At 40.4% G+C, this 22,993-nt stretch overlaps 1 protein-coding gene across 1 annotated transcript; it reads right to left on the bottom strand.

Moving 5' to 3' along the window:
- Positions 1-2,071: 2,071 nt before the first annotated feature.
- UQCRFS1 (ubiquinol-cytochrome c reductase, Rieske iron-sulfur polypeptide 1) lies at positions 2,072-5,069 on the bottom strand. The gene is made up of 2 exons (XM_082290172.1): positions 4,802-5,069; positions 2,072-2,843 (listed from the first exon to the last, which is right to left on the bottom strand). Exons 1-2 carry the CDS (start codon positions 5,010-5,012, stop codon positions 2,233-2,235), a joined length of 822 nt encoding a protein of 273 aa, XP_082146298.1. The 5' UTR covers positions 5,013-5,069; the 3' UTR covers positions 2,072-2,232.
- Positions 5,070-22,993: the final 17,924 nt, after the last annotated feature.

The raw sequence follows: 22,993 nt of genomic DNA, 5'->3' as shown, positions 1-22,993 counted from the left end.
AAGCTCATTCTCTGACACTTGATTAACAAACGTACTGGGCAGTGCTGGACTCAACGGGTTCTCACTGAGCTCCTCACAGCACAACTCCTTGCTCCAACAGGGAATTGCTGGTAGTTCATCCATCAGCACTGCTTTGGAAACAGTTGTTCTCTACAATACTCCAATTTATATCAGGTTCCTTAATAGACATGAGAATGTTTTGTGGGATGGTATAAAAATCTTACTTAAAACTTTGTCAGCTACTGCTAAAATCCCCGTTTCCAAGGCCTGTTATCCTATTATAGCAACAAATGTGATTGCATTGACTTGATTAGTTCCTGATAAATCCATGGAGGCTATTACTTATCACCTTCTAGTATTCTAGCTGCTTACAAATAGGATTATAGCATTATGTATTTTAATAGGCACAAAATATAAATGAAGGCTTTAATAAATTGAAGCATCATTAATTTTGAAAACTTAATATTAATACAGCTGTTTACCCAAGGGACTGATATGTGTCACAACTTTGTCCTTTTACAATTCCTATGCAAGTTTTCTAAATACAGTGAGCCTTGCTGAAGTCCTCAGGGTCCCCTTTTCCTCCTCTCATTGCAAGCACTACAACAAATGATGGCAATACATCCAATGGGTATGGAATGAGCAAGCTGCTCCTGGCTCTGCTGCTGCTACCAGCCCTGGACTGACGAGCACCTCAAGGCACTGTATTAGCAGGGGCTGGGGCTGGAGATGGAAGTGTCTCCAAATCCACATTTCTCTTGATGACATTTCTTCGTTCACCAGAAGTTTATCAGTTTTGTCTGACTTCTCAGTTACTGCTGTTTTGCTAAATTTCTAGATATGTAGAAAATAAAAAACCTCCCTCTAAAACACAAACACCTAAGGCAGAGTAATGTTAAACAGAGCTGTTGGTTGACATTTCTTAGTTATTGCCCTTGTTTCTCATGGCACGGTCCCCTCTAGAACCCACCAGACTCTGGCTGTCCCTGGGGATGCCGAGTGAGAGGCTGAACTGGGATTTAAGGGAATGTTGCACTACAGCTCTAAGTATCCACCGTAACCACCCTCCCAGCCCTGACTCCTTGGTGGTCATGAAGGGCTCCTCTGGGTGGGCTTTGTGGGATCCAAGTCAGACTTAGAATCTGTGTCTTTATGCAGGATTGGCCTTTAACTTCACCTGCCTGACCTAGGGGCCTTGGCTGAACCACATACACCTTACCACTTCCTGAGTTTGTTGTAATAGCGGCAACACACCCTTTCTTGACTTGTCCCTTTGCTTCAGCTACAGGACCTTTGTGTTGTCTGGACCTATTTGAAAACAAGAGGGAGAAAGCAATCTCATCTCTTCTTCTTTCATGAGGCACAAATAAAAATATACTTTAGAGTTAATATTTGCATGTACATAGGATGTGAGTTGTTCACCAAACAGGCTGGACAAAATGGTTTTCAATTTTTACTGACTGCTACTTGCATATGTTGTGACAGACTCCCTGAAATGAATGACACCTCTATTGTAAAACTGGCGTCAGACAGAATTCTCCCTCAGTATATCCACAGAGCAGCATTATGTCACACCACATTGTAGTCTCTGGTTAATACTGCTCAATTCTAGCAATCTGGTTTGAGTTATTTTACTATTTTATTGGGAATAAGCTTGTATTATTTGTATACTGAAAATTCTGTTGTACTTTTCTGTAGTTTCCAAGGATTCTATTTTGCAGCTGAGGGAGCACATCAGTGCAGTGCAGGACAGAAGTATTTTCAGATCAGTGGTAAAGAGTGGGAAGGAAACACAAAGTACAGGACAACTGGTGTCTTTTTGCTTTGTTCTAGAAACAGCAAACCTCGTTTCTCCTCCTGTTCTGCACCCAGTTGAAGCACCAGCTCTGTGCTGTATTGGCACAACCAATGCTGGCTAAAAGATCTCTTTGTGGCTTTGTAGCTCAGTGTCAACCTTGAATCAGCAGCCCTTCAGGAGGGCTCTGTGTTCTGGGTCTGCTGTAGCATCTCCTTGACTGGACACACTAAAAATCTGTGCACAAAGAAATACACTTTATCATAAGTCAGGAACTAAGTGCTCACTCCAAGTTTTTATTGAAATTGAACACAGTATTCAGCATAGTTCTGGTTGAGAATCTAGACAGCTAATTTCATCTGGTTTTACAGTATGCCTCAGTTAACCCTTCTGGTGTACATTCCCAGGAACATGGAGGTGAGCAGGCACCGTGTCTCTCAGCCGACCACCACCATGTCATCCCCAACAAACTGGTAAACTGGGACCTCAAGGTTTAAGGGAGCAGGGCCTTTCCTGATTCTGCCAGAGGCGTCATAGTGGGAGCCGTGGCAGGGGCAGTAGTAGCCGCCAAAATCTCCGGAGTTGGCGATGGGGACACAGCCCAGGTGAGTGCACACACCCACCAGGATCACCCACTCGGGCTTCTGCACTCTGTCTAAGTCGTGCTGTGGATCCCTCAGTTGAGATAGATCAACTTCAGCTTCCTGACTAATCTCTGCCTGGGTTCTGTGACGCACGAAAAGGGGCTTCCCTCTCCACTTGAAAGCCATGTTCTTGCCTTCTGGAATGTCAGACAGCTTGATCTCAATCTTTGACAAGGCCAGCACATCAGCAGAGGCACTCAGGCTGGAAATAAACTGGGTGACAACATTCTTGGCAACATAGGCAGTTGCTACACCTGTCGCTGCAGTCATCAGGTAGGAGAACCCTTTCCTGGAATCACTGCTGCCTTGGGAAGATGTGTTGGCATCTTGCACATCCTGGCGGCGATAGGCAGAGAAGTCGGGGACCGCGACATCGTTATGGACACAGCGAACGCTGGCAGGGGCTGAACAGAAAAGGACAGCAAATGACACCACTTCCAGGTAAAACACAGTAATACATTTCAAATTATTCTTTTTGAGTTGCATTTTTGGAATAATGGGGAAAAGTCATTCCAAAGGCTGGGTAGGATTCCGTTAATTAAGCATTTCGATTTTAAGTTGTATGAAAATGGTTTTCACAGGAAATTTTTGGTAGATTAACAGGTGATCTATGAAACTGGTTTCCCTATTATTTGAAAAATAAATGAACTGTTTTTTCAGTACATTTCAAGAAAAAACTCCTGCAAAATACCATGACTAGCTCAGAAAAGGCTGATCTGTGTTGCATTCAAATGCTTCCCTGTAAAGAGCTGCTAAGAAGAAAAATGATGTAGTGAAGTTTGCACATCTGCAGTGTACCACTTTTGTGCTATCTTTTGTCTGAAGTAACTTCTATGCCTGTAATAATATTGTGTGGTTAAGCCTTTTTAAAATTAAAAATATCAGGCATCCTCTTTCATTATTAAATTGTTGTCCAAGCTAAAAGCCACAGTAAATAATTTTTAAACCTGCAGTCCCCAGGCTTGCTTTTCAGAAGATTTAGGGATAAAGCTAATAACTATCCAGTTTCAAGTGGGATTCCCACATCAAACCTTTGTGCTCAAGTAACAGGATATGAAGGATAACTAAAAGGCCTCCCATGAGTTTCTCCAGCAAAAGAAAGTGCTTCCCCCACTGAAAATCTGTAAGCTAAAGAACACGGCAGTGACAGAACATGTCACTTGCCAAAGTGCAACCTGTTACTTAGAAGAGTATTATTTAGTCCTTGTATTTTCTAGCAGCTGGCAGAAAATTAAGAGATGTCTCAAGTACTTATAAGTTTAATTCTCAGGGATTTAGATGCAATACAATGGGGAAAATAGTTACATTTATTTACATGTAACTCAGCACTGAGAAGGTATTTCATATAGGATTTTAACTGCAAAGAAATTAAACTGGAAATTAAAATTCTGAGGTAGTACTCCATACTAAGTTACTTCAGTATGAAGATTTAAGCATTCAGGAACAAGTAATATGATTAACTTCTAAAAATTCGCTATACTCAGTGAAAAGCATGTTTGATGTTAATTAAAACACAGAGCATGGCTAAGTATCAGCTACGTCAGTTACACATTTGTAGAATTTCAACCTGAACAAACCCTTTACAGCTGAGGGTCAGGTGAAGTACATAGCTCCAATTGCTACAGAGCATCTTCTGCACGGCACTGCCCTCCCAGAATTAAATGGGTGCATTGTGTACTGTTCTGAAGCAGAATGTTCCGTCAGTGACAGCTGCAGAGCCGGGCACCAGTTCTTCAGGAACTGCAAATCAGTGTCAGGGAGAGCCACAGCCCCTGGGCCAGAGGTCGGGTTCTAAAGAACACCTCGGGATCACTCCCTGGCTGATGCTTTCCCGACCTGGGTAAAAACTTTCCCGACAGGGTAAAACACACCGTGTGTTCTCACTGCACCTCTCTACTCTGGTGCCCACAATTAAAAACCTCCCCGAATGACAGAATTTAGCTGCATTTTCTCAATGGTAAAATAACGATAACCTGAGATATCTTGTTCAACGGAGATACTCTAGAACCGCCTAGACGCAATCCTGTGCCCTGGGCTGACCCTGTTTGGGCAGAGAGATGACCCACTGTGGTCCTTTCCAGCCTGCCCCATTCTGCGAGTCATCGAACGGAAGCTGGCATTTAAGTGCCCTTGAACAAGCTCTGTAGTTGTAAATGCGACCGACTGCAACGGTGACAACTGAATCAAACATTTAAAACCTCACACGGCCCAAGCCCCCGCAGCCCGCCCGCCCGCTCCTTCCCGGCTCTGCTCCCCCGCCTCTGGGCCGGGCCGGGCCGGGCGGTTCCCGGGAGGGCTGGCAGGGCCCGCGCTGTGCCCGCGGCTCCCGCCGCCCCCGCCCCGCCGCTCCCCCGGCCCGCACCGTTCAGGCTGGCGCTGGCGACGAGCCCCCCGCGGGCGGCGCGGCCACTCAGGGACTCCCGGCAGAGCACGGGCCGCTTCGGGTCCAGCGGCACCTTCTGTTCCCGGCGCGCGGCCGCCGGGGCCAGCGGGCGGAGCGGGCCGGGCACGGCGTGGGCCGCGGCGGAGACGAAGGGCGCGAAGGGCCCGGCGCGGGCGGCCACGGACAGCATGGCGGCGTCCCCCCGGCGACCTTCCCGGCCGGCGCGCGCCCCGACACGTCACGGCGCCGCGGTCTCGCGCGGGTGACGTCACGCGCCGGCGCGCGGGGGTGACGCAGGCGCGGAGGCGGGTGCCCTGAGGGGACCGTGCACAATAAAGAGCTTTGAGAGCTGCTTTTCTTCTTTTTTTTCTTTTCCTTTTCCCTTTCTTTTTTTTTTCCCTTTTCTACTCCCCCCTTCCCTTTTTCCCCTATTTTTTCCCTTCCCTTCCCTTTTTCCTTTCTTTCAGCGTACTCTTGCTGTCTTTTGGCGCAGTTCCCCTTCGCGGCGTTTCTGTGTAACGCTTTGGAGGGGCTGTCCGTGTGTTGGAGGGCCGTCCCACACTGACTGATCCCCGCTAGAGAGCTGAGGCCAGACGGGAACACTTCGGGGAAGCGTTTGTGGAGCGCTGTGGGGACCCGTGGGCGCTCCCGTGCCTCTGCTGCAGGACACGGATCCATTTAAACACACCCATGTGACCCCAAAACACCTTGAAGGAGTTAGTGATTTTTTTTTCCTTGCCCTTTATTATTTTTTCTATTTCTTGTGCAGTGCTTTTTGTTTCTTTTTTCCTTAGCTTAGGGCTTTTTTGGTTTTTTTGATTGTTTTTTTTTTTCTTAGGTAGTCCTGGATTAGTTTCAAATTGGGAAAAGATTAATTTTTTTCAGCTTGTCATAGGAAATTGGTTGAGGGATAGATTTTACTTCCAGTTTGAAAATGTAGAGCACGTTGACAACAACCGAATCGATTCCAGGGGCTGTTCTGGGAGTGGGGGTTAATTGTAAGGCTAAGGGGACAGTAGATATATCACATAGATGTATCACATAGATATATCATATAGATATAGCACTCGGGGCTAAAGAAGAGAGTCCCCCTTCCACTAATGACTGGCACAAGTAAATAAATATCTCTAGATTTCTTTGGTGGTTTGTTATAGTTCTTTTTTAGTTTTTTAGGTTTTTTTCCTGAAATTTATTTTACTTTATAATAGCAGTCTCATGCTTGACTTGTTACAGCTTCCAATGGTTAGATTTAGTTCTGTACAGATGGATACACTGGTGGATGCATACCTGTTTCAGTCAACCCTTTTACCAGTTTAAGCTTCTGAAAATTTCCCAAAACATAGGATAAACTTAACACAGAAATATGTTTGAAGACATTTAAGCTGAACTATTCTCTAAAAATATAACAATTTCCCAGCTACCCAGCCCAGTCCATTCATGCAAGGCTGTGAAGCTTTAGTGGTTCATACTGGTTGTATGAAGAACTATTATTCTGAAATTCAGCTGTTGATAATGATATTGCCACTAAATTATTTTATGATTGTGCATTAAAATTCCCTATCTCTGTAGAATGGTAGTTTAAGGACTGGCCTTATTAAGATTTATTCAAGGGGTTGACTTTTTCATTTTCTTTTCAGCTGTTGTTAACTGTACTGAAATATGGTAATTCTAATTAAGTGGGATGGATCATTCTAGTGCCACTACTATTGATCTATAATTTATTTCTTTCCCAGCACGTTTATGATATCTAAGCCTAAGTAGATAATGATTTACCCAACTCAGTTCATGGTACTGACGGTAACTAGTTACTGGTGATGCAGTAATTAAAGGACACCATAATTATATGCTGGAGCAAAGGTAATTTGTAGAAACTATGAGGGCTGTCACTCAGTATATGGGTGGAAATAAACAATATTCAGGTAGGGAGGAGAGAAAACTGGGAAGGCCATTTTAACAGTACAACTTTTATAATTACCATTTAGGAGGAAAAGAGCTACAGAAACATGATATTTTCTATTGCCTAACAGATTACAAAATTATTGTTATAGACTCATAGAATGTGCTGAATTGGAAGGGATCCATCAGGATCATTGAGTCCAACTCCTGACCCTGAGCAGGACACCCCAAAGGTCACACCATGTACCTGAGACCATTGTCCAAATGCTTCTTGAGCTCAGACAAGGCTTGGAGCTGTGCCCATTGCCCTGGGGAGCCTGTTCCAGTGCCCAGCCACACTTTGGGTTGCCCACCTTTCCTGCTATAGAATGTAAATCTCCCCTGATTCAGCTCCCAGACATTTCCTCAAGTCCTGTCACTGGTCATGAGAACGAAAAGGTCTGTTCCTGGCCTTCTGCTCCTCCTTGTGACCACAATGAAATCACATGAAAGATCTGATCCCAACTGAACAAGTGCTAGTAGAGCTAAAGGTGGTATTTTGTGCTTCACCACAAAATGGTGAAAGTGAGGATTTGGGCTAATGTTTATAAAGGGTTTGTTAGGTGTGGGGTTTGGAATTTTTTGTTGGGTTGTTTTGTAGATTTTTTTAAGGATTCTGAGCTTTGGCAATGATGCAAGTTTTGAATTTGCTAACCCAGCTCAGCTGTTTGGCAGATACGGCCTCATCCCAAACAATGTATTATTCCGACTGGGGGCTGTTCCCAGAGACATTTGGCAAAATGTGCTTGCTACTTATGGAGCTTTTGACAAAATGAGGTACTGTGATGGAATAGTAGTTATAGGACGAGGAGCAACAGGTATAAATTGAAAGAGGAGAAAAGTAGGTTAAATATTGGGAAGAAATTCCCTACTGTGAGAGTGGCGAGACACTCAAACAGGCTGCCCAGGGAGGTTGTGGATGCCCCAAGCCTGGAAGTGTCCAAGGCCAGGTTGGAAGGGGCTTGGAGCGGTCTAGTGGCAGGGGAGGATGGGACAAGATGATCTTTAAGGTCCCTTCCAATTTCTTAACATTCATTCTATGATTATTTGGGAAAGAACAGTTGTAAATTTTTTAAGGACATAAGACTGAATTCAAATTACAGCATGGTTAGAACATGAATAAAACATTAAAGTATTACAGCAAAAAGGAACTACATTCTGTTATCAGAGTTCAAAAAAGAATAATTTTAGTTTTAAAATGACAAAGCACATTCTGGTGTGTAGGTGTTTTTTTGAGAACTGTTGTTTAGCTTATGTTACTGAGCATCAATACTGAGGGTTTTCCAGCCAAACATGAAAGTAAAATGCCAATATGGTGTTGTGTAAACCATCCAAACAGACGTCTGTTATTGTTTTTGAGCATTCGTAAGAGTGTTTGCCTCATGCAAATCTATACTGCTTAATGTTCTTGTCTTCTTAAAGTTAAAAGTTCATTTGCATTAATACAAAAGCTATAAGATGTCAGGACTGCAGCATTATGAAGTAGATGAAAAGTATTGTAATGCTTTTGGGTATGTGCAGTGCCTTTCTCCATGTAGAATTCATTCTCATGTTTGTTTTCCTTAGAGATAAACTGCAGAACTTGGATGGCTTTTTGATAAGATGTTGGTCACCCCAGGCAATTTGATCTCACCAGAATGTTATCTTTCTGTGAGTTCTTTGTCATATTGCATCATTTTTATGCTCTGACAATGTGGTGCTACTAAACTTGCAACTTTAGGTTTTCCATTTGTTTCTTGGTTTTGAATCGTTGATAGTTTTTTTTTTTTCCTGAATAAGCTTGTTCAGAAATAAACCAATAAAAACTTCGCCTGTGGAGTGTTGTTAGTACAGCAGTCGTTCGTCAACTGTTGAGATAAGTGCACCCTACTCTGGGAGCAGCTCCAAATGTCTGCAGTGGTTCCTTTGCAGAATTCATGTTTGTTACAGCGATTTTGATCTCATCGTGTGGTATTAGGGAAGTTGTCGCATAAATTTGAAGATAGATTTGTGTATGCAATACAGTTTGTTTAAGGTTAAACTTATGGAGACCCTTTGATAGTTAGACATTCTTTGAATGTTCTTTGAAGCTGGTCTATCGCTTTGAAAAGTCACAGGGTGTGATCAAAAGGAATGTGTATGAAATGTGAGGAATGAAAATGGGCAGTAAACATGAGAAGAAAAAAAATCTAGGGATATTTGATTGGTCAAACCTTTTTCTCCCCCTACTCAAACTAGTTGAAATGATGACACCTCAATGCTACAGTCTAAATCTAAATTCAAGTCTTTGGCAGTCAAGGAAGAACTAAGTTCAAGTATCATGAGGGATGAAGAGATCTGCTGGCAGCTTTTTACTACTCTTTCTGTTAATGCAGGAGTGCTCAGCAGGTGTTCACAGCCTCAGCAGCCATCTTATTCTAAATCTCTTATAGCCCTGCTTGATAAGGCCAAGATAAATTGCCTGGAGCAGAAGGGCATGGAATATTTGTTTTTGACAGACATGCACTCAACGTTTTGAGTATAAAATGAGATAAATACAATGAAGGTATATTTCTCTACCCTGCCCAAAAAGAAAAAAAAAAAAGAAGAATAGAAAAATCAAGGCACGTGAAGCATTCCATTGGGCAGAAAGAATGGGATTTTCTGAGTCAGCTGTAGAGAAGAAAGAAAAAAAAAACTCATTGAAGTAAATAAAATTAAAAGACTGAGCCTAAGATTACATCAAAGATTTGTATAATTGTGAGATGGACAAAAAAAAAGTCATATATATATATATATGTGAAATTGATAAGATCTCACACAAATCAGAAATGGCACCAAAAGGTGTCTGACCAAGCAGAAGCCAAAGGCTGGATGAGAACTGCCTGGGGCAGCATCAAAGGCTGCTCAGCAAGGCAGCAGCTAAAGCCTAAATGAAGTTGCCTGGAGCATCATCAAAATGTCAGTTTGAGGGAGAATATTTTCTCCCTTCCTCTTGTTTTCTTTATTCACATTTCATGAAAAATCCCTGACACTTCTTGAAGGGCATGTGTTTGACTCCCATCTGGCTTCCACTACTACTTATTATTTGTTTTTTATGACGCTTGAAGATGGAAGCAAAACTTTTCAACTTTGTGACCAGTTTTGACTAAAACTGAAAGGCTGAGCAAAGGAGAATCCCAGCTTCTTTTGCTCTGCTTATGTATTTTTTGCAATTAATACATTTGAAGAACTCCATCTTGTGTCTGGTGCCCAGCTGAGAATGTTTGTGGGGGTGGGAACAAGAAATTCTCCCCAGAGCTGTGTACAGGAAGGGATTAGGAGTTACTGCCGCTTCCCAGTCTGCTGAATGTCACTGCCCTGCCTTTGGTTGGTCAAACCCCAGGTGTTGTTTAAAGCTTTAGCTGTAACTCACTCTTCTGAGACTGATAGCAGATCTCCCCTAGCTACACAGTTAAGCACAAAGCTTACAGAAATAGAGTATTTATAACATTTCAGGGGACCATAAATTATTGATTTGTCAGAATAGCTATCTTCCTAGGACTAAAAAAGCAGAAGCAGGGAAAGGAAATAGTAGCACTTGAGCAAAGCTTGCTGCTTGATGCAGGGCCAAAAAAAATCTCACCTGCTACTGTATGTATGGATATGCCACTATGAAACCTTGGTGAAGTGGCAGAATAAGGAGGGCGACATTAAAAAAGTGACAAAGAAAATCACTTTGTCTCAATTTTATGGTGTGTAGTACAGATCTTGATCATCATTGTGCTCTCCTGTAAGCTTTTCCCTGATGCAAGGTTGCTGAACCTTGGCTTCACATCAGCTTTAAACCAGCATAAAGCAGATAATGGCAAAGGAAGAGCTTTTTTGTAATGCTTGTAGCTGTTGGCAATACAGAGCCATGCTATTAAGAGGTAATGCAATGAAAGTGTCCCCATGTCATAACTTTCTCCCTTTCCTCCCCCTTACAATTGCTGTGCAGAGGCTTCACCTGTAGCCTTTTCTCGTGTGGATGCTTAAGTTGAATTGTAGGGGCTGATTCTCCAATAAATTGTAACATATTGCAGTGTGCGTTCCTCCCTCGTTTGGGCTGGATTACTGCAGCTCTGTGTTACTGTAGGGGACGTCAGCCAGTTTAAAAACACCATGCTGAGAACAAAAAGCTGGCCCTGGTCTCACGCTGCAGTTTCATCTCTGTGTGTGATAAGTGTGTAACCTGTGCCTGGAATGAGCTAATTGCCTAAATGATCTTATGGCTGTTTTTAAGCACCTGCTTCAATAGTAGCTTGTGGAAACTTGCCTATAATGCAAAAGATTTTCTTTTTTTATCATCTGCTTGTTTTTTTATGTGATGCCTTTATTTTCTGTCCTTATATATAGCAATAATAAATAAAAGCCTTTTCTTCTCTTTTTGTGCTTAGTTATGAGAATAATTATGCTACTGATGCTGTTCCTAATGGCTCCCAGTGGAGTTACTCCAAGTTTTAAGATTGTTTATATTTAATATTTTCATACTTTTAGTGACCCTTGGTGCAAGAAGTAGACATACACTAATGAAAGCTGCTGAGGGAAACTTACAAAGCATTCTTTACTGAGGGAAAAATTAGAATATAACATGGAAAGAATTAGAAAACTTTTTTAAAGTTAGGATGAAACTTAGTATTATAAAGTACAAGAACATTTAAAGATTCACACCAACTGTTTCTACCAGAAATTACAGATTTTTCATCAGAAGTGATAGAAGAAGAAAAAAGATCTGCATACAGTGGTGCACTGTGTGTGTTGAATAGGTCCATGGGATACTGGGATGCATGAGATTTTTGGCAGATACATGAAGTAGTAATTTTATTACATAAAGCCCACATAAGTAGAAAGTTCTTTCTGAGTCACCGAATGTGTAAATTTTTTTCTCAATTTGCCAAACTTAACTTTCAAAATAGTTTAGTGAGTGTGTGTCTGTGGGTCAATCTCAGGGATGTCAGATGATAAGCTTAGTTGTGACAAATTGCTGTGGAATGCTTGTTCAGTTAAATAAACACTGATTGGAACCAAGTAGTGCAATTGAGAGCAAATACACTGATTCCAGTTATTGAAACACACATCCCTGTGTATTTAGCAAAGGAAGTCGATGTGAATAAAAAGGCAGATTATGCTTCAAAGCTCATTCAGAGGAAATGGCTAATTGCAGAGGGTTTTTACTTTTTTCAAGCCAGGGATGTAGATTAGTTTAATGATTTTGGTCTGGGATTATCTGAGAAGAAAGGAGAAAAAAGGGTGATTTTTGCAGTTTGCATGTAAATGCATGTATATAATTTTGTTCCCTGCTACAGGAACCTGCATTGCTGTCAGTGGTAACTCTGTGTGTCTTGCTAAGCTGTGAATTATTATTATTAAACAATAATTGTATTAGCTAGAATAAGGAGGCCTGGTACTGCCTTTACATTCATATTAGTCTCCTTTTTTTTTTTTGTAAACTGCTACAGGCTCTTCATTTTTCTTTTTTTTTTTTTCACTTCAGTTATTGTAGTCATGCTGAACAGTGGCAAAGTGTGTCACAGCATTGTGGTGAAGATTCACTGTGTGAAGAGAAGGAATTTGAAATTTTCCCTTGTTTACTGAAAGTCTGAAACTGAAATTTTACTTGTTTACTGAAGTTTGAAAAGACAAAAGAAAGTATATTATAAAAGGGTTTAGTTTTCACAGTGTCCTTCTCTAATTCTGTGTCATTAAAAGGAATATATTGCTACCTGTCTTGAAAATTAAGAGCATAAAGAGGTGCCAGAGGACCAGGTGAAACGCTGGCAGGCAATTTACAGTCCAGAATGGAAGCAATGTAAAGTCAGAGCTCTCAGTTCCACTAATCCCAGACAGACTTGTTCCTTTGCCATCATTAGCTTAAGTGGGGCACATATAAAATCTTTACAGGAAAAACACAACCTTCTTTACTATCAAGAATAACATGAAAAGAATGCCACGAATGTAGTGTAGCAGGACGAGCAATAGTTTATTTATTATCTAAATTTAAAATATATAATATGTCAGAGCACAGAAGTTGTGTTGTGTTCTGCCTGGGCTCACTTTATCCAGTGTGTTGCCAGACACAGCAAAGATGTTGGGTACAGGAAAAAACTTGGGTTTCTAAAATACTGCTTTGTGTTTTCAGAATTTTGCTCTAGGGACCCTATAAAGCAGAGAAGCTTTTAAAAAAGTGTGAACAGGGTGATTCTCTTTGCTTCTTTAACACAGCAACATAAGCTTCACTGAAATATTTTCCTCGGGTTTGTCTGTGCAGCAAAATTGACCTCAGTGTCACGCTGGAATGCATCCCCAAAGTAGGGTACAGCTCCCAGTGGTCACTTAGAGTGGATTTGTCAGCCACACTGGGGATGGTTCTGATGCTGTGTTGGTGCAGGTTGACTTCTGTCCACAAGGTCAGGTCTCTGCGATAAGAACTCTGTGATAAGAGGAAATCAGTCCAGCTCAATGTGGATTCATTTGGTAATAAAAGCCACTTTAGCCTGGAGTAATGAATAAATTAGTTATTAAAAAACAAGACTGCTGGCACAAAGTCAGCATTGGTTCACAGAGCAATGAGGGCCCATGAGTGACATTTCTAAGGAAGGGACTTGCCTGTTATGAGACAAACAGTTAAAAACTGGAAGAAAATGAGTCTGAGAGGAACAGAAGATATACTGGGAAACTGAACTAAAACCACATAGCCTGTAGAATATACTAACCAGGTTTCTTAGAAAAATACAAAAACTGCCTATGGCACCAAAGTGACTAAAATGAAAAGGAAAGGAAAATAAAGCAAGATATTCTGACTGCATTGTTAAAATGGGGTCACCCTGATTCCATAACAGCTTTGACCTTGGTTCAAAGAAACAAATCCCCATTACTTTGTTATTAAAAGTGTAGTAAAGCAGGAAATAATATATAAGGACTTCCAAACGATAGGATTCCAGGGATGTGATCTGAAGCAGATCTCAGGGAAATGGAAGTGATGAGAACATGTTGGTGCTCAGCAGCTTACCCCCGGATTAGAAGTGGCTGCATTTCTAGGGTTGATGCTGTTCTTGCAAGTGAAGGTGATTGTCAAGAAAAGTTCCAGTGTGGTTTGTGGACTCTTTTTTTGGGTGTCTGACACATGGTATTTTTTATTTGTTATAGTAACTTCTATTTATTTGTAGAAAGAGATGAACTCTTGTCTCTATACTGAATTTATTCTTTGGCAGAAAGTTCAGCACAGTGCAGTAGTTACACTATCGTATCCAAATTTACTTTCCCAAACAGAGAATGAATAGACAAAAGTAATGTTAGAGTTCAAAGCTGTTTTTGTGCTTTAAATAAAACATAGGGAATAGTGGATCACTGATTCACATTTTCAAGGCAGTTTTGGACTGGCTTTTTTTCAAAAGCTTGCTTCATAGCACTATGAAGCACACTGCTTCATAACAAAACAGGTTGTAAATCATTTTATGGATGTTTATGGGCTCTCCCCTGTGCTCCATGAAATAAATATGTAGAACTGAGAAGCAGAGATTTTTTCCCAAGAGATTTTACATGTGTTTTTTTCATATTTGTTAAATTAAATGGCAGGAAGTTAAAAAGGTTAAATTTTTAAAGGTTAAAAAATTAAAAAGGAAATTTGCTTGTAATTCTATAGATGATAAAATTTATTTGCTGGATTTAGGATCCTGTACTTCTATGAATATATTCATTTATTAACTTTCAGGGGATGGACAGGGTTTAATATTTTGAAGAGCAGGCTGTGGTCTGTTTTCATGTTCATCTTTGTGTAACCTCAGAGATTGTTCTTTTTCTTTTATGTTTATTTCTTTTTTTTTTCTTCTTCCTTTTTTTTTTTTTTTTAATTTTTAAGTAGGATTTTTGTTTTGTGCCTTGAAATAAAAACAGAGGACCTCAACAGGAGAATTTAGACCTTCATCTCCCTGTGCTTTGATTTCCTAGGAAAGCTTCTGCTGGAGAAGTATGACCTGGTATAAATTAATTCACTCCAAAGCACTCGCATCTTTAAGATGCTTCTTGGTTTTTTTTCTTTTTAGTTTTGGTTAATGCTGATTAATAATTAATCTCTCTTATCTACCATGACTTCCCTTTCCCGGAGGAAAAAAAGTGATTTGACATATTACTTTTTTAAAAAGCCTATATTAATGAACACAGTAAATGTAGGCACACTGGTAAGCAGCATCCTGACCTAAAGAAGCAATTAAAAATAAATCATCCATCTCTAAGAAAGATAAAAATAATAATCAGTAAGAGTTGTTTCCGCAGCTTGAAAGCAAGAATAAATTTCTTAAAGCAAAATCAATGTTATAAGCACTTACTTTTGTGGGTGGAAAAAAGAGCCTAAAAATACATAATACACTAAAAAAACAAGAGCAAAGGCTGAAATAGCATAATCCTTTCATCTTCAAAATATGGAAATGGGAAGGAATAGAGAAGGGAAATTAATCTTTAAATATTGAAATTCATTATCTTAAAGCAATTGCTCTGAACAGCACATTGGCAGTGTTCATGCTGGCAGGAAAATCTGCCTGTGGGAGCATGGAATGAAAATTGCCCACTGGAGTTGTGGAAATCACTTGTCCACATCAAGTGCCCATCACATTAAACAGGAGTACGTGAACAGGGGGTGGTTGTCCTTCTCCCTCCAGGATGGGGCAGATCTTGACTCTCATGAATGTCTGAGCTGAAATCTATATTCCCTTCCTATTGCAGGTGCTGGGTGACCATGCAGCATGATTTTAGGGCCAGACCCAGCTCTCACTGAAGGCTGCTTTTTACTTTAGTAGCGAGTGAATGGGCCAGCCATAGTTACTTATGATCCCTGTCAAAAAAGTATCTGTTTCAGTTACTAGTGATGTCCTTTTGGGTTGTAAAATAATTTGGGGCTGTAGTGGAGCCTATAAATATCAGATCACATTGCCATGGCAATTCTTTTTTTATGCCTAAAAGAACAGTGTCAGCCTCAGAACCACAGCCAGCTTGGAAATGAAGCGGCACCTGAGCTGGTCAAGAGGAAAGGAGCAGGCTGTTTGTTAGAAGCACTAAAGGATGGAGTTCAAGGCAGTAGGTCAAGGATGAAATCCTGGCACTGTTGAGTTCAATGAGCTGTGTGTTGACTTAATTGGAGGCAGAATTTCACTTGAGATTTCCCTGAATAAGGGAAATTCTTTGAACAGTTGATATGTGTCCACCCTCTTGTCATCTTTCCCTCATTCTTCTCCCTCCTCTTGGCATTTCAATATTAGAAATTGTTGGATAATTTATCAGTTCTTTTTGAAGCATGAGAAAACCTGGCAGAGGGGTGTAAAGCTGAAAAGTAACTCATCCTACAACAGTTTCAGATCCATGCTAATCATTAATTTTGAGGAAAGGTGATTTCCCCTTCAAATGTGTTCTCAGAGGGCCATCTCCCCATGTGACTTAATGGGCAGGGCAAACCTCCCAAGAGCCCTGAGGGCAAAGAGCAGCAAGGTCAGAGTAAGCCAGGGCAATGCAGTGACTCCAACGAGTTGTGTAGTTACTTGGCCTCTTTATTTGATTGCAAGATCACCTCTAAAAATGTCACGGAATCTGAGGTGAGCCTTTACTTGATACAGAGGCCCCATCCCTTGCAAAGGAACTCTGATAAGTAGCACAGAACAATATATGACTTTGGGGAACTATTTTCATTTTCCAGTTCCCTGTGGATTTGCTTGAATGGCTAAAGAATTACAGATTGAAGTTTAGTCAAAGACAACTGTCAGTTACATTGTCTCAATATTCATATTGAAGATTTTAAGTGGCTCACAAAATGCTTTTTACATTTTTAAATTACTTCATGAGTATGGATCAATCAGCAAAATATAGCAGTAATGAGTTCCTTTTAATAGCAAAGAGCTTGCTAATTACCATGCTGATTATATGAACTAAGTTTTTAGCCAACAAAAAAGCTCCTGCAGGCAGTGTCCTTCCACCTGCTGAGGGGCTGGCAATTCTCATTAAAAAATAAGAGGAAATAATTATTCTTTTTAGTCAGTTTCAAATCTTAGGGAAAAAAGTGTGCTCACTCACTTTCTATGTGTGACATCATCTGAAATTAGTAGATGCTTTCATGGGTATTTGAAAGGAAAAATTTAAAAATAGCTGCCCACAAAGCCCATCTTTTTTCAATTCAAAAGGAAGGCCTTCCAGCGGTGAGCTTTCATCTGGGGCCTGCGTGCGAGCAGATGTCCCTTTGGCCAGGATGTGGGTTTGGTTTATCCCAGCACCAGGCGCTGTTGGGCAGCCCAGGGATGAATTGTGGGCATGGGGAGCTGTCAGCTCCCCATGGGCTGTCCAGGGGCTCTGGGGAGGTGTCAGCAGCTCAGCCTGGCACTCACTGGGTTCCCCACGCTCTCAGAAGATGAGTTCTCTTGGAGGCAGCACTAGCTAGGCTAAAATCAAACTTAAAATGAGCTTTCGAAATGTGCTCTGGGCTCTCAGCTGTTGCAAAGCCAGGGGATGGGCTGTTGCTCATGGAATTAGGCTGGAGTTTGAGAAATCCATGGGCTTGAGGGCTTCTTGGGCAAATTACCTTGCCTCTGTATCTCATCTGGAATGTTCCTTGTTAAGACATGAAAAATCGTGAGGTGCTTAGTGTCTAGGACTGGATAAGGTAATTAGGTAGGCTTTAGGCAGAAAGGAGCAAAGGAAAGCAAGTCTGAAAGCTTTTTTGTTATTATCTTTGTCTCAAATTCCTTATTTTTCAAAGAAAAATTAATTCTAGCAGATGCTTAAACCCCTTTTCCTTTAGATAATTTGGAAGAAGAGAGAGAGAACTGTGAAGTATCCCTTGGGACTCCTGCCTCATCCAGACCTAGGAGTCCACGCCATTCATGGCACTAATGCAGCCTTGTTACTCCCTGAAATAATCAGTTCCTGTTGGATTTATGGCTACCACACAGATTAGATTGTTAATGCTGTGGAAATAGGAGTTGTCAAAAATTCATTTCCACAATTTCTTTATCTGACTTCTAAGGAACTTCTAATGCAGTGAACCTTTATTTTGAATCAAGGTGGCTTTTTTGGTTGTGGTTTAGATGGGAAAGGTTCATAACACATAGTTCAGATTCTGTAAGCAAGGGTGTAGGAGGTGACCCTGAACACTTAGAAATAAGAACTGGCACAAATCCTAATTGCATCTAGGAGAATCACGGGTGACAATGTTACTGAATATTAAAATGTTACTGTCTCATTTTAAATGTGGGTGTGTGCTCAGCCTTGCTTCTTGTGGATAATTGTATCAGAAATTCAAATTCTTATCCCTGTTCCAAGCAGAGAGCAGGATATTTACAATTCTTGCTCCTAAAAGTACCATATTGATAGCATAACCTTGGGTGTGAATCAACATGGACTGCTTTTTCCACAGATTTTGTTTTCTTCTGTGGGTAAATAGAGAAATTCAGTTTTAGGTCCTAGAAAACCAGTATTTTTGTCAGTGGTATAATTCTTTAAAACATAAATGAGGGTCCTCTACCTTACTTGTATCTGTAAGAAAATAGATTATTGCCTTTTTCTATTGGAATACTGATACTGAAAAAAATCTTAAATTTTAAAAAGAAAAAAATTGAAAATACGGATATTTCATTTTAGTGGCACAAAATTGTTTATTTGAATGTCAGTCACTGAATATTGCTGGTTTTGCACAGAGAAGAACATTTAAGACTTGTGTTATTGTACATTTTATTTAATTTATTTTGCCTGCAGGTACTAATTTAATTCATTTTCCTGGACTTGAGGAATGCATTTGAGCTGAAATAGTATGCTTAAAGGCATCAGCAAGTGATACAATAGGACTGTACCTGTAGTTCAGAAGGAAAAGATAAAAGGAAAAGAAACTGTTATTCCTAAGGAGAATTAGAAAGAAGGGGAGGAAAGCCCTTTTTATAATGGTTCATTTTCTTCCTTTTTAGTAGTAAGTGATAAAAGGAAATAAATTCATGTTCCAAGCCTCAGACAAAGTGTAAGGTCATTTGTGAGGATGTTGTCTTCAAGGGTGAGGAAAAGTTTGTCAGAAGTTCTTAATGTTGAAAGTATGGAAAGTGGATTAAAACATCACAAGGCAAAATCAGATTGTCAAAATGACAGAATAAACCTGTACACCTATTTTTCAGTTTTCATCTCCACATAAAAACACAGCATGATCATGAGTTTCAGTGAAAATAAACAGAACACATCGGTCAGCAGCCTGGTAGGAGGGCAATCATGTTTTTAGAAAGCAGATATTGGGTTTGATAAAGCAGAAACATATTCCTAAATTAGTGGTTGTGTTGTCTGTAGCAAGAACTGGTTTTTGAACAATGTCCAATATTTACTCAGGAAAACCGCTTTTCCAAATACGTGTGTCTGCACTGGGCATTGGAGGAGAGTTTCAGGGAAAGCCATTGTGCTGTCTCTGCTGGGGAAGTTTATTGAAAAGCCAGGGAGCAGCTCTGGAAAGGGAGATGGTTCCATAAACAAACTCTTCCTTTGCTGGGTAATTTGAAGAGCAGGGTGTGAAGGAGACAGAAGGTTCAGGCACGTGTGTCCCTGTGGGTACGGAGCAAGGGATGAGATAGGGAGGGATTGAAGGGGAGGTGTGAACAGGGGCCACACTTGTTGTGTAGGGTGAGAGCTGCTGTCTGTGTGTGTCAGCAGGGCTGGTGGATGAGTGTGACCTGGATTTGAGACACAGCACCGGAGGAACTGAAAGGGGGAATCCCCTAATAGCATTGTCCCAAGTGCAGGTAGGAGCAGAATGGCATTTCCACTGGAGTGTATTTATCAACTGTTTCATCCAAAGGGGGATTGAACCTTCAGCTCTATGTGGAATTTTATCTCTCTGGTTAAGGGCAGTTTGGCTATTTCAGTTTTATTATAAAAAAGTAGAATGATTTTTCTACTGTTGCTCTCTTGTTTCTTGTGCTGGCTGTAGGTATCTGACAATTGACCATACCTCGTTTCACTGTGCAGTTAGAAGACAATTACATTCTTTGCCTCCAACAAAAGGGAGAGTTCTTAGGCATCAGCCTGGTTTCCCAAATACTGCCATGAGCTGTGTGAGTCAGCTGATGCCAGTTTCGTAAACTGTCTGCAGAAAAGCGTGACGTTTAGAATCATGCTTAAAAAAAAAAAAAATTGTCTTTTCAGCAAAAATTATAAATTTTTGCATTTTGTAGGATGACAACTTCATTATCATGGAAAAATTAGGACCACTTATTCTCTGGGTAACTATGCATCTTCTGCTTGGCTTTTGGAATATACTCATCAGCAAATCTGTCCAAAATCATGGCACAGTTCTTCAGTTATGCAAAATTTTAAAAGTTGTCTTGGCTCAAAGCATGGCTTGATTTTTATCTACCCGCTGAAATTCCATTTGATTTGCTTTTTTTGCCTTCCATCCTTCCTCATAAGCCGTTTTCTGATTTCATTGAGGAAAGAAAGGAGAGATGTAAAATTTGAGAAAAAAGATATTAATGGGTGTATACATAGTTGAAATACATTTGAATTATTGGGGTTTTTTTCCTTTATCACTAGTAGTGCTTAATACCAAATTTTCTAGAAGCATATGATTAATACTCTTTTTATTTTCACTTCTGTGACAGAGAAGTATTTTCCTCTCCAGAGTTTTCCTTCTTTTTATTTCTATAATTGTCTGCTTTGAATGAACATGTAACAGAAAAACCTGTTAAAAGCATCAGCTCTCCATTCATGCATGGTCCCTACTGCATATACTCAGCCTCATTAGGATTTTATTTGTTTGTTTTTTAAATTTGCAGCAGTCATTTGAAATAGTTTTCTTTTTTTTTTCTGGATGAAATATGTGGGAAAATATTAATTGCATCTTCCCTCTTTCTCCAGGGGTCCTGTTTGGTTTGGTTTGGTTTGGTTTTGTTGTTTTGGCTTTGTTTTGTTTGTTTGGGTTTGTTCTCGGGTTTTTTTGTTTGGTGCTTTTTTTGTAATTAATATATTTTACTCATTACACTATTCCTTGACTTAGGTATTTTGGGAAGAAGGAGTTGTTTAGCTAGGGATGTGTTTTGTTAACATCTACTGTGTAAATTCTGTTAAGTGGCCTGTGTCAGCTAGTCCATAATTTCAAAATATTTGTGTCAAAGGGTCTATTTTATACTTCTTTTTCTCTATGGTGAGTTTATGCAAGGCTCCTCCACAATCTCCTGAACTGATTCCCTCCTTCCTTTGGGAGGAGGTTTGGTTTCTCCTTGAGAGAGAGCACTGCTGACAAAATACACTGCTCTGAGGTGTCTGGCTCTGCAATTCTCTCTGCTGTTGCCTTGGTCAAAGAGCATCTAGAAGCCAATCTAGATTGTCTCTTGGATTTTTTTTGTAGTATATTTTAGTGCATTATGTTTCTGTGTATGGAAAAAAAATAAATTTAATTGGATTTTATGAGTTATGAGTTTTGATTGAGCTTTCAAAGGTTGTGGGGTGTATTTATTGATCTCCAAGTGAATAATAAAATATGATCATTTTCTATCCACCATGTGCCGAATGAATCATTCTCCTTTCATGAGTTAAGGAATTACTTTTTCAACAGAATATTTGGGAGGAATTGACACCGTAGTTTTCCCACCTTGAAAATCATGGAGATAAATTTATTCATGTGAAATTTCCTCAGTGGTATTGATGGGACCTTTGCAGTTTGCTCTGTGATCAGCTCTGTGTCAGTTTTATGGATAGCGTTGGGTACAAAGCTGCTGTGCTGGCGGGGCCTGCAGGAGCTCCTGAGGTGCACTGAAAGACTTCAGGGAATCAGATGTTCTGTATTTCCATTTACGAACATCTTCTCTCTGTTTCTCACAAGGAACATCTTTAACTGAATGGTGGAAACTTCTATAGCTTATGAAATATCCCAGGTTTTTGTTATGCTTTGTAATAACTTGCTGTTTATTCCCTTCTGATACCACAAATGTTTGCAGAGACCCACTTTGACAGTAATAACAGATTTAAATAGTCAACATCAAATACAAAAGGTTTTAGAATACTAAGAAAAGCATCTTGACAAAAGGTGAGCAGTCTTTACAAGGGTGAGATAGTCTGCATGTTTCGATGTCTTTTAGTAGAATCACATCTTTCAGTTTCATTTTTAACGTAACATATGTTCTGTAAATGTTGTTGCTAATGACAAGAACATCAATTCATGTTATTCATAAAGAGACTTTCAGTATCTGAGCAATGAATAGCAAGCAGGAGGAACAATTGTTTGCATTTTTATTTCTTAATACACATCCTTTTACTAAAAATGGAAGAAGAGTCCATTTTACACTTATCAAACACATACTGCTTTTGGGAAAAGGGCCGATTTTTAGCAAAAGAAAATTTAAGTGAAGGGAGGCAAATTTAATAAAGTATATTTATTTCTTTTACCCATTACAAGTTGTTTGACAAATAAACATACTTGGGGAACTGGGATATTTTTGCAAGAGTTATAAAATCAGTGTTTGTGATGAGCTCATTTTGACAAGCACTGCAATGAATAGCTTTTGCTCAGAGTTTGTGGTGTAAGAAGTGTGGATGGGGACGTTTCTGTGGACAGAAACCTAGTTAGGATCAGTTGCCCTAAGTAAGGCACTAGTGAGTCTGATGGTCTGGCAGAACCCAGTGTGTCCAGCTGTGGTCCTTCCCCTGTGCCTTTTCATCTCTTACTGCACTGAAGCCACTCGGACCACGGGCACACTTCACTGCAAGGGGGTGCACAAGTCTTTGCTGAACTGGACTCCTACTCAATGTAGTCTGTGAGTAAATAACAATTCCAGTAAAACCTGGGAGCTCGGTGGAATGGTGTTTACACTGTTAAAGAGCTGCACATCCAGAAGGGTGGGGTTGGGATATGGGTAGAAATCAGCAGAGTATATCACCTTGGGGTATGCTCAGTGGGTGTGGGAGGAGCCCTGTGGGAGAAGGTGCAGAGTATAAATAGGTATTTCCCATTTCTAAATCCAGTGTCACTCTGCCACTGTGTTTGCCCAGGTCCAAGCAGAGCTGCATCTCTCAGAGATGGAAAGCGCCTTCCTAAAAGGTCAGTGCATAAATGCCAGGGAAAAGCTATTAAAATCCTCAGAGTGTGTAGTAGGCTTATGATCTCAGGGCTGCAAGAGAAGTTCCTGAGTACTTCCCACTTTCTAATCATCGCGAATTTCAGGTGCTTGGCACGTCTGAGGATTTAAGCTAAAATCAGGGAAAAAAATGAGTCATTCTGACAGTGCAACTTGACAAATTGCCAAGGATGTCTAA

The sequence above is a fragment of the Coloeus monedula genome (assembly GCF_965178545.1).
Source record: "Coloeus monedula genome assembly, chromosome: 13".
Lineage (NCBI taxonomy): Eukaryota > Metazoa > Chordata > Aves > Passeriformes > Corvidae > Coloeus > Coloeus monedula.
This window is presented reverse-complemented; position numbering and strand designations above follow the sequence as displayed.

What these genes read in the sequence shown, in the direction of transcription:
- UQCRFS1 (XM_082290172.1), bottom strand. Translation starts at nt 5,012, where the DNA reads ATGCTGTCCGTGGCCGCCCGCGCCGGGCCCTTCGCGCCCTTCGTCTCC. An exon ending in CGCCAGCGCCAGCCTGAACG is followed by an intron (nt 2,844 to 4,801) that starts GTGCGGGCCGGG and finishes TTTTCTGTTCAG; the next exon opens with CCCCTGCCAGCGTTCGCTGT.